This window comes from Chrysemys picta, chromosome 17 (assembly GCF_011386835.1).
Source record: "Chrysemys picta bellii isolate R12L10 chromosome 17, ASM1138683v2, whole genome shotgun sequence".
In the NCBI taxonomy this organism is placed as follows: domain Eukaryota; kingdom Metazoa; phylum Chordata; order Testudines; family Emydidae; genus Chrysemys; species Chrysemys picta.
In genome coordinates, this window is record NC_088807.1 from 4,481,868 (window position 1) to 4,499,154 (window position 17,287).

The 17,287-nt window shown below is 61.1% G+C and overlaps 1 protein-coding gene and 1 non-coding gene across 4 annotated transcripts; one reads left to right on the top strand and one right to left on the bottom strand.

Annotated features, from left to right (window-relative positions):
- Positions 1-2,323: 2,323 nt before the first annotated feature.
- On the bottom strand, positions 2,324-16,215 carry LOC101946356 (ribonuclease Oy-like). Of its 2 annotated transcripts, none has more exons than XM_024110572.3 (10): positions 15,999-16,215; positions 8,024-8,108; positions 6,912-6,969; positions 5,952-6,019; positions 5,814-5,871; positions 5,054-5,118; positions 4,500-4,613; positions 3,323-3,371; positions 3,044-3,118; positions 2,324-2,605 (listed from the first exon to the last, which is right to left on the bottom strand). In XM_024110572.3, exons 1-10 carry the CDS (start codon positions 16,162-16,164, stop codon positions 2,438-2,440), a joined length of 906 nt encoding a protein of 301 aa, XP_023966340.2. In that variant the 5' UTR covers positions 16,165-16,215; the 3' UTR covers positions 2,324-2,437. The 2 variants fall into 2 exon arrangements, with proteins under 2 accessions (XP_023966340.2, XP_042715180.2); XM_042859246.2 differs by lacking the exon at positions 15,999-16,215 and adding an exon at positions 8,429-9,292.
- LOC101937789 (uncharacterized) lies at positions 9,458-16,076 on the top strand. Of its 2 annotated transcripts, XR_002889730.3 has the most exons (4): positions 9,458-9,725; positions 11,257-11,336; positions 13,826-13,915; positions 14,836-14,883. It is a non-coding gene; the product is annotated as an uncharacterized LOC101937789 (transcript). The 2 variants fall into 2 exon arrangements; XR_006176632.2 differs by lacking the exons at positions 11,257-11,336; positions 13,826-13,915 and adding an exon at positions 16,022-16,076 and having other exon boundaries at positions 9,467-9,725; positions 14,836-14,920.
- Positions 16,216-17,287: the final 1,072 nt, after the last annotated feature.

Consider the following 17,287-nt stretch of genomic DNA (forward strand, 5'->3'; position numbering starts at 1 on the left):
CACCTCAGCCGCTACCCAGGAGCCAACGGGGGAAGGGCAAGTGTGTCAGTCTGTGACAGCCTCACGCATGCCAGGCTGGGGTGGGGGGGGAGCAAGGTGCAATACCACGTGCTCTGGGCACCAGGTCACTTTCCGCACCTGGGTTGCTGCTCTCCTGCCATCCCTTTACACAGCCCAGGTGGGGAAAGGGACCTAGATGCAGGGACCTAGGAGTGCCAGGGTCTGTTTCCCCACATGGGCACAGGAGGAGGGGTGCAGGGGCTGGGTGAAGGGGCACAGTGCAGGGTTAGGGGCGCAGGAGGGAGGTGCAGGGCTTACGGGTGCGGGGTGTGTGTGCAGAGATTGGGACAACAGAGGCACAGTGCATGGGGTGAGGTGCGGGGTGCCGGGGTTGGGGCGAACGTGGGGTGGGGAGCCAAGGGCACTGGAATAGGCGCCAAACTACAAGTGCACCCAGGGAATCATTTTCTCTAAGGCCGGCCCTGCCAAAGAGCAAAAACTCCCAACGCTGTCCAAACAATCCCTCGCCGCCTACGTGTTTTCCACCCCGCTACCAGGGAGCTGGAAGTGGTTGTGGTTTCCAGGAGGCAGGTCCCCACTCCCGCCCCCCCCACACACACACAAACCCCAGCCAAAAAATAAAGGTGCCAGCGAAAGGTTTGTACAGAGGGAGAAATCGGGCTAAATGCCTGGAATTGCTGGGCTAATCTGGTGCACGAACCCATCAGTAGAGGCAGGTTGGCAGCTGTTGTGTGCCGCCGGGGCTGTACCAGCCAACCCACCCTGGTAATTCAAAGCCCACTCCAATGAAAAGTGGGCATTGGTCACAGCCCAGCCCTGGCCCCTCTCCCACGCAGCATGGCAAACAGAGTTTTTCACCCAGCGCACAGTCAACCTGTGGAACTCCTCGCCAGAGGATGTGAAGGCCACGACTATAACAGGGTTCAAAAAAGAACTTGATAAATTCATGGAGGATAGATCCATCAATGGCTATTAGCCATATCCCCCTGTTTGCCAGAAGCCGGGAGGATGGATCCCTTGATGATTACCTGGTCTGTTAATGCCCTCTGGGGCACCCACCATTGGCCACTGTTGGAAGACAGGCTACTGGGCTAGACAGACCTTTGGTCTCACACAGTATGGCCGTTCTCATGGTCTTAAAAGCCTTAACCCCAACTCCCTAAATTTGCACCAGCGTCTCGATTTTACTCCTTGGAGGCCTCTCCCAGACCAGTTATCTTGGGTATTCTTGCAGGAGCGGTGGCCAGACCCCCCCCCCCCCCCCCCGGGCTAGTTCATGCCCTACCAAGTGAGGTTGTCCACCGGGGTCTGACCGGGGGGGGGGGGGTGGCACCATGGAGCTCTGGGAAGGGGGTGATAGCAGGAACAGGGCATAGCAGTATGTGGCATAAGGCCAGAGGAGGAGGCCGGGGCGTGGGCAGGGTTCAGCGCGATGTAATAGTTAGACGGACAGGGCACGTGTGATGGGGCCAGACAGGGGGAGCTAGGTTAGGGGAACCCCCCCAGGACTCGGACCAGCCTGGGCTGCCTGGGCCCAGCCTGGCTCTTACCTGTGGCCAGATTGCTCAGGAAATAGGCTTCTGCCAGCCGGTCTGAGACTACACAACACAAGAGAGAAAGTGCTGGCAATCCCGCGGGGGGTGGGGGAGCAGTCGCTTTAGGGAGTACCCAGAGCCTCCTCCCCCATCCCCCGCACAAGGCAGGACTCCTGGGTTCCATTCCTGGCTCTGGGAGGGGAGTGGGGTCCGGCGGTTAGACCAGGGGGGCTGGGAGCCAGGACTCCTGGGTTCTATCCCCAGCCCTGGGAGGGGAGTGGGGTCCAGCAGTTACAGCTGGGGGGCTGGGAGCCAGGACTCCTGGGTTCTATCCCCAGCCCTGGGAGGGGAGTGGGGTCCAGTGATTAGAGCTGGGGGGCTGGGAGCCAAGACTCCTGGGTTCTAGTCCCGGCTCTGCAGGAGGAGTGTGGTCTAGTGGTCAGAGCCGCGGTGGGCAGGCTGGTAGTGGGGACTCGGCTTCTATCCCTGGCTCGGGGAGGGGAGTGGAGTCTAGTGGTTAGAGCAAAGGCACTGGGTTGATGAGCTCAGCCTTGCGGGCCAGGCGTTCCTGCTGTCCCCACAGCTGCCCCGCTTGTCTGTGCCAGGTACAGGAGAGCGAGGCAGATGCCTTCTAGGGGGCACTCCCCCTTTACCCCCTCCACCGTGGGAATTTGTTCCCCCTTTAACCACGTTGGGTCCCGGACGCCAGGGTCCCGTGTAGCCAGTGGCTGTGGTCACAAAATAATCGCATGCACAAGACTCAGTCGATCCTTCCCGAGCACTTTATTCTGGTGATGGGGCCCCTGATTTCCAGCCTTCCCTGGGGCTCTCTGCTGCTGAGCCACGAGACGCTCCTGCCCCACTCCTACCCCCAACCCCAGTCAGGGGCAGGGGTCCCGTGGGGTCTTCTGGTTCGGAGGGAAGTAGAAGATGCGTCTCTGGTTTTCGCAGGGCCGGTAGGGGGAGAAATCCCAGGCTCCCTCCTCCAGGCACCCGGCAGAGAAGTTGCTGAAGAGCGAGACCTTGAGCTGCACCAGGACCTGGCGGGCCTGCAGCACAGTGGGAGGGAAGAAGGGCATGAATAATAGAACCAAGGAGCAGAAATAAAAGCTTTGCCATGCATTGACCTGTAGAACTCCCTGCTGCAGGAAGGACAGGTCCTCTCATAGCTTCAGGAGGCTCAGCAAAAACACACAGCCCTACCCAGCTCCACGGCCCCATTATCTGTGACCCCAAGCCCCTGCTTGTCCCCAGCACCCACAATCCCCCAGTGCACCTGCCCAACCCCCATGTCCCATTCTCTGTTACCCAGAATCCCCTGGGGCTCTGCCCAACCCCAGCACCTCAGCCTCTGTTTTCCAGAATGCCCCATAGCCTCTGCTCACACCCAGCACCCCATTGTTTATTACCCAGAATCCCTGGTGGCTCCTACCCTACCCCACAGCTGTTGCCCGCAGGACCCTGGGGAGTGCAAGAAAGGCACCCACCTGGTCGTCGGTCACACACTGCAGCACATGCTCCTTCCCCAGGACGGGCACCAAAGCCTCCTGGAGGGTGTGGAGCTGTGGAGGCAGGATGGGAAGGGTCAGCGAGCAGGACACTGGGGTGGTGACGGGGGTGGGAGTCCCCCCTCCACAAACCATCATCTGCCAAGGGCAAACCCAGCCGGAAAAGGCCAGGGATCCCAAGGGGCGGGATGAGCCGAGCCCCCTCACACTGGGGACGGGGCCCTAGGGAGACTGTGGGGCAGCAGCCCTCGGGCATACCTGGTAGCTGTGATTGCAGGACGGGAGGATCCCAGCTCTCTGGAACGCTCTGTGCAAAAGGGAGATGAATTGGGGTCAGACGGAGGGGCAGGGGGAGGTAAAAATCATCCCACGACGCCAGCACTGCAGTGCCACCAGAACGCCACCCTCCCATAGAGCACTGCCCGGAGAGAGTTAGCCCCACCTTCCCCATAGACAGACCCACCCCCCCGACAGAGACCCTATTCACCCCATAAACACCCCCCTGACAGAGAGTACTGAGCTATAGATCGCCCCACTATAGATCCCCCGAGAGAGAGAGAGAGAGCGAGCAACCCCCCCCCCCCAGTACTGTACATCAATCCCCAAGAGAGAGTTGGACCTCTGTTACAGACTGTCCCAACCCCAGACTGTACAGCCCCCTAAAAGAGAGATCCCCTATAGCTCCTCAACCCTGAGCTCCCCTCACTAGAGATTCCCCCCAACACTGGGCTCCCCTCACCATAATCCCCCAACACTGAGAGATCCCCAATACAGAGATCCCGCCAACATTGAGAGATCTCCTACTATAGGTCCCCCAATACTGAGAGATCCCCCAGCACTGAGAGATCCCCCTCTATAGATCCCCAACACTGAGCTCCCCTCACTATAATTCTCCAACACTGAGAAATCCCCTACAATAGATTCCCCCCAACACTGAGAGATCCCCCAACACTGAGAGATCCCCGATGATAGATCCCCCCAACACTGAGCGATTCCCCCCAACACTGAGAGATTCCCCCAACATTGAGATCTCCACTATAGATTCCCCCAACACTGAGAGATCCCCCTACTATAAATCCCCAGCGCCGAGAGATTCCCCCAACACCGAGAGATCCCCTCAATACAGATCTCCCACAGATGAAGATCCCCTAATGATAGATCCCCACCCTATAGAGCCCTTCATGAGAGATCAGCTCGTGACAGATCCCCATCTCCCCCATGAGGCATCCCAATCGCTCGACCCATAACCCAAAGCCAGGGAGAGTCCGAGCCCCCTCTCCGAGCCCCTGCCCCAGTGGGAGCTTTGCTGGCACCATGGGGTGGGGTGGGGGTTGGAAGTGTCCTGTACCCCCGCCCCGCGGTGGGCTAGTCTCCCTTGCTCTCCCACCCTGCACCCGGCTCGCCCTGCGCCCGGCTCGCCCTGCGCCCGGCTCACCCGTCAATGTTGTACATGGTGCGCAGGCCGAGGGCCGCCCCGAAGTACTTGCTGGGGGAGCTCAAGGCCTCCATGCACCCAGCGCAGGTCCCGTGCTTCTGCCACTCTTCCTTCCTGCGGGGGGCGGAGGGGGGAAATTAAATGCCCATGAGTCAGTCACATGCCCCCCTCCCCCAGGCCCCAGGCTGGGAATCCAGGCTGGGGGGGCAGGGGGATCTGCCGGCCATGACACCCGACCCGGTACGGCAGCCTCCCCGTGCCTATGGCCTCTTCAGCATCCTTTCTGTGGCCTCCCCACTACCCTCCCCCCAGCTCTCTCCCCTCCCCTGCAGCTTCCCACCACCCCCCCAGCTCCCACCCCTGCAGCGCCCCCCCACACACACTTTCTCTCTGCAGCTTGCCCCATTCCCCCCACCCCGAGTCTCAGCTCTAACCTCCCCACACATGCCCCCAGGGCCCCCCCCCCGATCCTCTCCTCTCCACCAACCCAGCCCCTCCTCCCCCTGATGGGCCTGAGAGCCCCCCCGCCAACACTCCCCGGCCACCCCACTCACCAGAAGTTGAAGCTGCTGGCATTGAGGAAGGTGGGCCAGTGCTCGGCCAGCTGCTTGGGCAGATCCTGGCGGAGGAGAGAAAAGCGGGCAAGGCTGGTCCCGGGCGGGGGGGGGGGGGGGCAGGGGTCCCACAATTTGGCCCAGGGTCACCCTCCCCTGTTCAGAGGAGACATCAGCTCCCAGCAGGCCGCGCTCCAGCTCCATCCTCTTTGGGATGAGGCCACAATCCACCAGTGCCCCCCAAGCCGGGGAATCACCCCTTCCTCCCACCGCGACCCCGGCCAGGACTCCAAGAGGAGGCAGAACCTCCCCCCCGCCCCAGTCTCCCAGACACATACTCCTGGGGTGAGGTCACATAAGGGGGGATTTATTCTTTCCATTCCTCAGATCTAGCCCTCAGCCCGGCTCTGCCCGTCCATGATTCAGGAGCGGTTGGCTGCTTACCCACAGCTACCTAGGAGACTCCAGGAGACGGGCCTAGATTCTCCACCGCTTTGCCTCTGTTCACACTGGTACCTCTCTCGCACATGGGGAAACTGAGGCACCAGGGAGGGAGACTTGGCCTGCCCAAGGTCAGATAGGGTGTCTGTGGAAGAGCCAGGAAGAGAACCCAGGAGTCCCAATGCCCACCCCACTCTAACCACTAGACACCACTCCCCTCCCGGGGGCCGGGGATGGTACCCAGGAGTCCTGGCTCCCAGCCCTGCTGTGGTGGGCTCAGGACGTACTGGATGTGGGGGGTCGGCGGGGCATCACTTACCATCAGGTCAGAGGGGAAGAGATGCCAGCAGGTGCAGCAGTTCATGACGTTGCTGGGCCTGGGATCAAGGGGCACAGAGTCAGGGGAAAGACCACGTTGACCCCACGCCTCCCACCCACCTCAAGGGGCATCTCTCACCAGAGCCCGTGGATGGTCCAGCTGTCGGCAGACTCGGGGACGACGCAGTCGAACCTCGGCCCTAGAGCCTCCAGGCAAAGGAACCGGGAAATGGAAATGGTCAAGTCCCAGTTTAGCCCGCCACCCCCCACTGAGCTATTCCCACTGGAATCAGGACTCCTGGGTTCTAGCCCAGCTCTGGGAAGGGAGTGGGGTCTAGTGGATAGAGCAGTGGGCTCGGGAGGCAGGACTCCTGGGTTCTATCCCCAGTTCTGGGAGAGGAGTGGGGTCTAGTGGTTAGAGCAGTGGGCTCGGGAGGCAGGACTCCTGGGTTCTATCCCCATCTCGGGGAGTGGGGTCCAGTAGTTAGAGCAAGGGGGATTGGGTTCCATTCATGGCTCTCCCTGCCTGCCCTTGAGACAATCACATCCCCTCCCTGTGCGGGGGGTGGGGGGGGCTAGATTGTCACCCTGCCCCTACCCAGGGATCGGACACTCCATAAAGCAAGCCGGGGATCAGCACAATGGGCCCATCTAACCTGGGATCCCCCACCCCCAGCCCCGCCAGCTCCAGACCAGTCTAACCTGGTATTCTCCCCTGCCTTAGGGCAGACCACGGGCCCAGCCGGCCCCACGCCCCCCGCCCTAGGGCAGACCACAGGCCCAGCCGGCCCCACGCCCCCCGCCCTAGGGCAGACCACGGGCCCAGCTGGCCCCACGCCCCCCGCCCTAGGGCAGACCACAGGCCCAGCTGGCCCCGCACCCCCTGCCCTAGGGCAGACCACGGGCCCAGCTCTGGCAAGCAGCCACCCTGGTTTAGTTCCCTAATCCCAGGCTTTTCAGCCAGTCCATGTGGCTGTTCCGCTTGGTACCTGTAGGTGGCAGCCGCAGACAGGTATGGGGGCTGGGGGAGCGGAGGTGTTGTGGGGCAGGGATCAGATATAGGGGGGAAGGTTTGGGGATGGGGGCGGCAGGCGCTCACCACGCAGAACGATCCCGGCCACATCTGGACAAACTTCATGCACTTCCAGCTGCAAAACCTAGCGAGGCAAAGCAGAGCTTTGCAGAGACCACGCAGGGGCAGGGGCGTGGGGGGAAGGAGATGGGGCAGTGGAAAGGAAGAGTGGCCTAGAGGTATGGCTTGGGGACTCTGGGTTCAAATCCCATCTCCCTACAGATTCCTTGGCCGAGTCACTTAGTCTGTGCCTCAGTTTCCCCATCTGTACACTGGGGATGATAGCCCAGCCCTGCCAAGCATCACAGGGGGGGGGGGGATAAAAGCACCAAAGACTGTGAGGCGCCGAGATGCTGCGGCGATGGGGGGCTGCACAAGAGCTCAGACAGACAGGAAGTGGAAAATCTGGAGCCTGATTCGGAGTCACCCCCTTTCTGCACCCAGGGCAGGGACAGGATGGGAGGTGGCTTTAAGCCCCCTTTGTCCTCCCCCCCGCCTCCATTCTTGGCCCTGCCAGGGCTGCCCTAACTCACACGCTGTCCCCTAGAAGTGGAGAATAGAAACAGCACAGGGCCCTCTGGCCGCACCCCCACCTGTCCTCGGGGGGGCAGAGAAGAACCACAGGGCGCTCCGGCCATGTCCCCAGCCCACCTCCTACGCTGGTGGGGAGAGAGGTTCCCAAGGGGCTTTCCCCAGCTCCTACCTCTGTGTTTCTCGCACTCCACATGGTCACCAATGCAAACCCTTCTCCCTGCCCCCCACCTCCTACGCTGGTGGGGAGAGAGGTTCCCAAGGGGCTTTCCCCAGCTCCTACCTCTGTGTTTCTCGCACTCCACATGGTCACCAATGCAAACCCTTCTCCCTGACCCCCGGAGGAGTGGGGATTGTCCCTCGCTAGGGGACGCTCTGCAACTTGCTTGCTGGGCAGGTGGGGCCTCGGGGCTGTAATCTAGGGGTCAGTCCCCCCAGAATCCGCGTATGAAGCCCGCTGGGGATGGGGCTCAGTGCGCCTATAGGTCCAGTGAGATCTCAGCTGGTCCCTAAGAATAGGAACGGGAGCCCTGGACCCCGCTCTGCCCCCCAGTGCTGGAGCCAGCGGGCACCACTGCAAAGGGGCACTCAAGGGGGGTGGCACCTACCTGTTTCGCTCCGCCTGCTCCTCCCGGAGCATCTCCGCTCCGGCCAGCCACAGGAACACCAGCACGGCCCCACGCACCATCGTCCCTGCAAGGCAAGCGCCAAACCGCTGACATGGGGGAGCAACGGCGGCCACGGTTGTCCCCGGACGGCACAGGCCACGTCCTGCCAACCCCCCCGGGGCAGCCCCCGTCCTTGGTGGAAGTCACTGTCCAGGGATGGATTCGGCCAAACATCTCTGGGTCTCTGTGCTGGGCAGCTGTCACGCACAGCCAGCACCCCAGGGTGGGAGCCCCGGGTTGGATCCGGCACCTCTCGGTTACCTCCCCGGGGGAGTTAATGGGGAGCACCAGGAGGAGGGGGCTGGGAGTCGGGAATCTGGAGGGATCTGGGCTTGGAAAGCTTACCCTGCTCAGTCCAATCTGGCCTGGCCGAAGGGTGGAGCCGGCCGGGGAGCCGAAAATGGAAAGCCCTCGAGCTGGTTTCACTTCTTCATGCAGCAAAACACGCCCCTCGAGCACAGACGTGCGGGGACCCTGGGGGCCCTCAGCCACCACCATCAGGAAGTGCGGTGGGTGCCGGGGGTGAGGGGTCTGGGGAGAGGCCCAAAGTGGATCCAGGATGGATATTCCTCACTCAGTAAAGGGAGAGGATGGGGGGAGATCATCTCAGGTGAGGAGGTGCCTTCCAGGGCTAGGGAGGAGCAGCCCTAGGGGGCAGAGAATAGCCACAGCGCAGGGCGCTCCGACCACGCCCCCGATCCGCCCCCTATGGGCCCTGGGGGGCAGAGAATAGCCACAGCGCAGGGCGCTCCGACCACGCCCCCGATCCGCCCCCTATGGGCCCTGGGGGGCAGAGAATAGCCACAGCGCAGGGCGCTCCGACCACGCCCCCAATCCGCCCCCTATGGGCCCTGGGGGGCAGCGAATACCCACAGCACAGGGCGCTCTGACCACGCCCCCGATCCGCCCCCTATGGGCCCTGGGGGGCAGAGAATAGCCACAGCGCAGGGCGCTCTGACCACACCCCCGATCCGCCCCCTATGGGCCCTGGGGGGCAGCGAATAGCCACAGCGCAGGGCGCTCCGACCACGCCCCCGATCCGCCCCCTATGGGCCCTGGGGGGCAGCGACTACCCACAGCGCAGGGCGCTCCGACCACGCCCCCGATCCGCCCCCTATGGGCCCTGGGGGGCAGCGACTACCCACAGCGCAGGGCGCTCCGACCACGCCCCCGATCCGCCCCCTATGGGCCCTGGGGGGCAGCGACTACCCACAGCGCAGGGCGCTCCGACCACGCCCCCGATCCGCCCCCCATGGGCCCTGGGGGGCAGCGACTACCCACAGCGCAGTGCACCCTGGCCATGCCCGATTGGGGGCGGGTTGGGGGGCTGTTTCCTGTTCCTCAGTGGCCTCTATTCTCCCTCCTCTTGGGACCTTTCCTGCCCTCTCTGCCACTCCCCGAGGAGGCCGTGGGGGGAGTCCATGGCCCGGAAAGACGCCCAGGTCTCTTGGCATCAGCTTGCGATTTGAGCTCAGCGGCTGCCCTTAGTCTGGCAGCGGGACAGGCGGAGAGCCAGCCCCCCGCCCGGCAGCGTCCTTGTAAGGCCGGGACAGAGGGCGACGGGCAGAGGGGGGCAGGAGAGAAGGAGACGGGCGACGAGAGGAGAGCGCGGCCCAGGCCCAGGACGATGCCGGCCCTTCTGGTAACGAACGCCCCCCACCTCTGCAGCGCAAACACCCCCTCAGAGCCACCCCCCGATCCAAACACCCCGCCAGCCCCAGCCCCCGCATCAGGGTGCAAGTCCCCAGTCAGACCCCTCCGGATCCACCCCCAATCTAAACACCCCCGTGGGTCCAGCCCCCCTCCGGATCCACCCCCAATCTAAACACCCCCGTGGGTCCAGCCCCCCTCCGGATCCAGCCCCAATCTAAACACCCCCATGGGTCCAGCCCCCCTCCGGATCCACCCCCAATCTAAACACCTCCATGGGTCCAGCCCCCCTCCGGATCCACCCCCAATCTAAACACCCCCATGGGTCCAGCCCCCCTCCGGATCCACCCCCAATCTAAACACCCCCGTGGGTCCAGCCCCCCTCCGGAACCAGCCCCCAATCTAAACACCCCTATGAATCCAGCGCCCCTCCAGATACCCACCACAATCTAAACACCTCCATGGGTCCAGCCCCCCTCCGGATCCACCCCCCAATCTAAACACCCCCGTGGGTCCAGCCCCCCTCCGGATCCAGCCCCAATCTAAACACCCCCGTGGGTCCAGCCCCCCTCCGGATCCAGCCCCAATCTAAACACCCCCGTGGGTCCAGCCCCCCTCCGGATCCAACCCCAATCTAAACACCCCCGTGGGTCCAGCCCCCCTCCGGATCCAACCCCCATCTAAACACCCCCGTGGGTCCAGCCCCCCTCCGGATCCAGCCCCAATCTAAACACCCCCGTGGGTCCATCCCCCCTCCGGATCCAACCCCCATCTAAACACCCCCGTGGGTCCAGCCCCCCTCCGGATCCAACCCCAATCTAAACACCCCCGTGGATCCAGCCCCCCTCCGGATCCAACCCCAATCTAAACACCCCCGTGGATCCAGCCCCCCTCCGGATCCACCCCCAATCTAAACACCCCCGTGGATCCAGCCCCTCTCCGGATCCACCCCCTATTTAAACACCCCCGTGGATCCAGCCTCTCTCCGGATCCAGCCCCCATCTAAACACCACTGTGGATCCAGCCCCCCTCCGGATCCAGCCCCAATCTAAACACCCCCGTGGATCCAGCCCCCCTCCGGATCCACCCCCCATCTAAACACCCCTGTGGATCCAGGCCCCCTCCGGATCCAACCCCCATCTAAACACCCCCACTCCGGATCCACCCCCCAATCTAAACACCCCCTTGGATCCAGCCCCCCAAGATCTAAGCCCCCAATCCAAACACCCCCCTCAGATCCACCCCTCCCAGCTCCGTACACCCCCTCAACTCTAACCCCTGCCTGGATCCACACACCCCCTCACAACCCCAAACACCCCCAGCTCCAAGCAGGTCCAACCACCGCCCCCAGATCTGAACACTTCCAAGATTCAACCCCCTGCCCCCTTCAGGTGCAGCCCATGTGTGTGAATCGCTCCCCTGCGCTTTGCCTGGGTCTCTAACCTTTGTTCCCTGCTGGACACTGGCTTTTCGCCTTCGGGGGCTGGGTTTTTTAAACCCGTCAGTCTGGTGTCTTTCAATAGCGAGGCCCTGACCCTCCTCTGCGGTGCTGCAGTTTCAGCCCAGTGTAAACACCGGGAGCAACTCCTGATTTAAACCCTGGGTAAGCAAGAGCCCAACCAGACCCTGCGAGACTTATTATGTATTATGTGTATTACGGTAGCGTCTCAGACACGGGCCACGACCCCATTGTGTTAGGCGCTGTATATTTTTAGGGCTCGTCGGTGTATTACGGTAGTGCCGAGGCGCCCCCCGCTGCGAACTCACACAGCGCCTGGCCCAAGGCCCTCGCCATCTGCGTACGCGACAAAGACAACAGGTGCAGGCCGACGGGGGAAGCACCAGGGAACGTTCCCAATTAAAGGCCCAGACTCCAGCTTTGGTCCCTTTAGCGCTTTCACCCGTTCTGGTTTTCTGAGCCATCCCATAATGACTCTGGGAAACCCTCCCAAACAGGGGTCTTCTTCTTCCCCCTCCCCGCTCTGCATATACACGCACGCAGACACGGATTCCCACAAACGGGAAAGGATTCTGGGGCCACTGCGCTGGTTCGTTACATGCCTGAGAAGGGGCAGGTACAAAAAGCCCCCGAAACTGCAGAGCGATGTAAAAAAAAAGGGGGGGTGAGAAATATGCCCAGGAATGGATCTGCCTGGCACCTCGCTCCTGGGCTGTGTGCTTTGGAATGTAGATTCAGTAGACAGGTGGGTTGGTACGGTGGGTAGACGGGTGGATGGGCGCTAGGTAGAACGGCTGGCGTGTAAGCCGCTAGACAGAGGGCGGCACGGCAGAGGAAGGGTGGCCTGAGCTGTGACTCACTGTGTGACCTGGGGCGAGTCACTGCAGCTCCCTGGGCCTCTGTCTCCCCATCTGTAAAATGGGATAATCGGCCTTCCTTCGGCTGGTTAGACTGGGAACCCCTCAAGGCAGGAACTGACTCTGGCTCTGTGTCTGTGAAGCGCCCGGCACAATGGGGCCCTGATCTCGGTCGGGGTCTGCGCAGCGCCCGGCACGACGGGGCCCTGATCTCGGTTGGGGTGTGCGCGGTGCCCGGTGTGACGGGGCCCTGATCTCGGTCAGGGTCTGGGCAACGCCCGGCGCGACGGGGCCCTGATCTCGGTTGGGGTCTGCGCAGCGCCCGGCGCGACGGGGCCCTGATCTCCGTTGGGGTCTGTGCAGCGCCCGGCGCGACGGGGCCCTGATCTCGGTTGGGGTCTGCGCAGCGCCCAGCGCGACAGGGCCCTGATCTCAGCAAGGCATCTAGGTTGCTAGGTGTACAAATAAGAAGAATACTGCATGGCAGGGCGGGGGTAGATCAGTAGAAATTAATGTTCCCTGCCTAGAAGGATATGATGCTTTGGAGCCAGGGAGCAGAGAGTTTGGAAGGGGGAGGCGAGAGTGGGGCAGTAGGCTTGGGTGTTAAAATTCCATGGTGGCCGTTAATCCTCCAAAATCCTGGGTGGGCTGCAGGGATGTTTTCTAGGTGGATAAGATCTCCTGCTTCGGGGGCTAAGCAGAAGGAGAGTATAGATAAGGGGGAGTAAAGAGGGGTAGACCCCAGAGGTGGGGTGGAGAGAGAGGAAAGGGCACAGAGGCCTCTGCGGCTGCAGTTTCACTTTTCCAAGGTGACTTTAGATCTATTGGTGTCAGCAGTGGGATTCCCACTCCCGCTCCCAGCAATGGCCTTGGGCCTGGCTGGAGGCTGCCCTGGGAAATCTGGACCCCTCTGCCACTCTGAGAGTTTCTTAGCAGCCTCTGCAGCACCATGACAACTTGTAGCAAACTGAGGGGTTCTCACTCTGGCCCCATCTGATGCCCGGCAGCCCGGATCCTGCAGCGTGAGCCAGATCGTGACCCCAGTTACGCAGCAGTGTAAATCCATTAGCCAGACCCTGGGTGCAGGGTGCTGTACGTCCCCACTGGCTGTCTCTCTCGCTGGCCCAGCCTCACTAGCCAGCTCCACTTTCACATGTGCTTTCACGTCCCCGAGGGAAGGCTCCGAGCAGCTGCTGCTTTCACTCTGTCTGTCCAGGAAACAGAAGCTGCACTGGGGTGTCACCCGGTGGAAGGGTGGGGAGTTCCTGAACCTGGCTTCGCTGTACCACCCGGCCCCGCACCCTCCCTTGATCCAGCCCAACCCTTCTAGATTGGCATGTGGGAGTCCTGACTGCCAGCCCCCCTGCTCTAACCCACTAGACCCCACTCCCCTCCCAGCCCGGGGACAGAACCCAGGAGTCCTGACCCTCAGCCTGGGTTTGATTCTCTGCTGGTCTGGGCCTTGTATTGGCATTTGCATGCATTAGATGCAAGGCAGGGTGGAAACCAGAACCCAGCAAGATGATTCTGATCTCGCTCAGCCCGATGTAAATCGGGAGTGACTCCCCTTGGGTCACCGGGGCTCCTTCCCCTCTCACTCAGGAGTGACTCCACTGGCATCAATGCCGAGACAACAGGACCAAGCCGCACGGGGCCATCTCCTCCCAGAGGCTGGGACCTTCGCGGGGGGGTTGATTTCACTCTATTCTGTAGGTTCCTCATCACCTTTGCCCTCCCCCACCCTGTCCCCCCTCCCCACGGCCGTCTGTGTCACAGATCTCCCGCGTGGGATCCCTCCGCTCCTTCGCCACCTCCACTCGCCACCAGATGAAAAACAAAGTCCCCGAACATCAGAAGCTCTTTCAGGTGAGACAGGACCCCAGCTTGAGAGAGGCGAAGGGTGAGGGAGGGGCCAGGGGATGGAGTAGAGTGGGAGGTTGGCAGTCAGGACTCCTGGGTTCTAGCCCCAGCTCTGGGTGGGGAGTGGGGTCTAGTGGTTAGAGCTGGGGTGGGTCAGGACTCTGGGCTTTATTGCCAGCTCTGCCATGGATGCAGGGTGTAATCTTGAGGGTAGGCCTTCAAGTCCCTGCAGCAATTGGTGCCTCAGTTTCCCCACCCATTAAATGGGGATGGTAGCCACGTGAGGCTGTTGGCAGGGTTAGTGCGTGGGGATCCCGGCATGAGTGAGGGGGATGGGGAGGAAGAAATGGAACATTGACCCCCACTGGCAATGGGGCAGCTGCGTCCTGTGCACCCCCTGGGAGCCAGAGGTCACCCTACAGCATGCCTGCCTCAGTTTTCCCCCTTCTCAGGGCTCCCTCAATCACCCGATGAGAACAAACCCGTCTCTGGGTCAGCAGGGGCTGGATTTGTTACCCCAAATCCAATGCTCAAACCTCCAGCCAGTCCATGCTGCTCAGGGCTCACCCGGGCCTGTCCCATCTAGAGCCAGGCAAGGGCCGCCTCCCTGGCTAGCCCCCTCTGGGGCATCCTGCTGCTCTTTATAGGGCCAGGAGTGGGGTGGGGATGGGGCTGGCTGGCTGGCTCCAGGCCTCTGGGCCTTAAAGTGGCAGTCCACCCCTTTACACCCCCCCAACCGGCCGCTACCCCCATGCTGCCATCTGTGCAGGCAGTCACGGGTCTTTCCTTTTCTTTGAATCTGTCCCATTCTCTGCATAAAGGATGCCCCATTGCTCGGAAGTGCAGGGACCCTTGCAATGACTGGGGGGGGGGCTGGTTTCCTGACCTCCCTTCCCTCCCCCCCCCCGTTTTCCTTCTCTGCCTAGGCGGATAATGGCCTGCCCGTGCATCTGAAAGGGGGCATGGTGGATGCCTTGCTGTATCGATTCACTATGAGCATCACTGTCTTTGGTAGGTGCTGCTTCCTGCTCAGGACGCCTGGGTTCTATCCCAGGCTCAGGGAGAGGAGTGGTGTGTAGTGGTTAGAGCGGGGTCAGGGCTTCTGGGTTCTGTGCACAGCTCTTTCAGAGGAGTGGGGTCTAGTGGTTAGAGCAGGGGTGCGGGGGGGGGGGTGCTGCGAGTTAGAACTCCTGGGTTCTATCCCTGGCTCAGGGAGGGAGGTGGGGTGCAGTGGTTAGGGGGGGGCTGGGAGGCAGGACTCCTGGGTTCTATGCCTGGCTCAGGGAGGGAAGTGGGGTGCAGTGGTTAGAGGGGGAGCTGGGAGGCAGGACTCCTGGGTTCTATTCACAGCTTTCAGAGGAGTAGGGTCTAGTGGTTAGAGCCGGGGCGGGGGGAGGTTGTGCTGGGAGCTAGAAATCCTGGGTTCTCTCTCTAATTGGGACTAGTGGTTAGAGCAGGGAGCTAGGAATCCGCACTTCTGGGTTCAGTTATTAGTCGTTTAATGGAGCTGCAGCAAAGTCCCCCCGGGTCATAAGCACAATTTGAATCAAACGGAAGCCTGGTAGCTCTTAAAATAAAAGCCCAGGCCAGACAGAGAAATGAAACTGAACAAAGCCTGTTTGCTTCCTTGTTGTAATGATCCTTTTCTAGACCCATTTCCCTTTTGATTTGCGATCAGCCCCTTTGCGGACTCGCAGAGGTATTGAGGGGGAAAGATTTAGCTGTGAATGAGGCGGGGTGTTGTAGCATTTCCTAGTGGTTAGAGCAGGGGGGCCCTGGGAATCAGGATCCTTCGGTTCTGTTCCCAGCTCTGGGAGGGGAAGAAAATCTAGTGCTTTAGCACAGGAAGAAGTGGGAGGCAGGACTCCTGGGTTCTCTCCCCAGTTCTGGGAGGAGAGTGGGGTTCAGTGGTTAGAGCAGGGGGGCTGGGAGCCAGGACTCCTGGGTTCTATTCCCAGCTCTGGGAGGAGAGTGGGGTTCAGTGGTTAGAGCAGGGGGGCTGGGAGCCAGGACTCCTGGGTTCCGTGTGCATCAGGGGCAGGGGTATGATTTAGGGCTTGGGCCTCTCTTTCTATTCTGAAAATCTTACCAGTCATTCTCTTGCCGTTCCAGGCTCCTGTTACTCCGTCTTCTCGCTGGTCAGAGCCGCTTTCCCCCAGAAGAACAAATGAGATGGCGGTCTGGAATAGCTGGTTCCCCTCTCCCCCCGCCCCACTGGGCCCGTTCGGGGCTGGAAGCAGAGAGCGGAGAGCCATGTACTTTAAGAAAACCCCAACCCTCTGAAATCAATAAAAAGCACCTTTAAAAACTGTGTCAGGGTAAGACCCCCCCTTTGGGGGACAGGGGGGGAGTGGGGTGGGGCTAACGTGAGCACAGTGAGGGGATTGTTTCTTTCCAAATACTGGAATGACTCTCAGCAGCTGCTGGGCTTGATCCAAGACTCAGAGATTCTGATTCCCAGCTCCGCTGACCCCGCACTGCCTGTGCTTCAGGAATATCCTGTGGCAGAGGGTTCCACAGCTTAACAGGGATGGCCGGCGGGAGAAACTGACGCCGCGATTGATGCCCTCATTCCCTGATTCAGCTATCCTGTTGCCTTCATTTAGTTACTGAAACCTTTGCTTTGGGGGAGAAAGCGTGGGCTAGTGGGTTTGATTCCTGGCCCTGCCACTGGCCTGCTCAGTGATCTTGGGTGAGTCATAGCACCGCTCTGTGCCTCAGTTTCCCCATCTGTAAAATAAGGATAATGATACTGACCTCCTTTGTAAGCCCTGTATTGGAGCTACGGATTGTTGTTACTTAAGGGCCGGATGGCAATGGAATAAATATGCTGCCCAGGGGCCAATTGGGTGGGTCTCACAGATATGAGTGGTCTAGTCATTAGAGCAGTGGGAGGTTGGGAGCTGCCAGGACTCCTGGGTTCTATGAGTTGCCTGGTCCCCAGTGTCAGTCTGAGCAGCCTCAGGGCAAACTGGAGGAGATTGACCCAAAGGAGGACAGGTTTAGAAAACCTGACCCAGGAGGGAAGGCTGAAAGAAGTGGGCAGGTTTAGTCTAGAGAAGAGATGGTTGAGGGGAGAACTGAGAACAGGCGTCAGTTACGTTAAGAGCTACATAAAGCGGACGGTGATCCACTGCTCTCCATTGTGGGTAGAACAAGAAGGAACTGTCCCAATCCGCAGCAAGGGGGATTTAAGGTAGATAGTAGGAACTCTAAGGGGAGTCAGGGCTACCTGGTCCCGTCTCAGCGCGGGGGGAGATGGATTAGCTGACCAAAGGAGGTCCCTTTTAGCCCAATATTCCTAGAATGCTATGGGACAGCATCCCCCCCTCCTCTGGAGCATTTACCGGCCGGCAAATTGGACATGGGGTTTGAGTT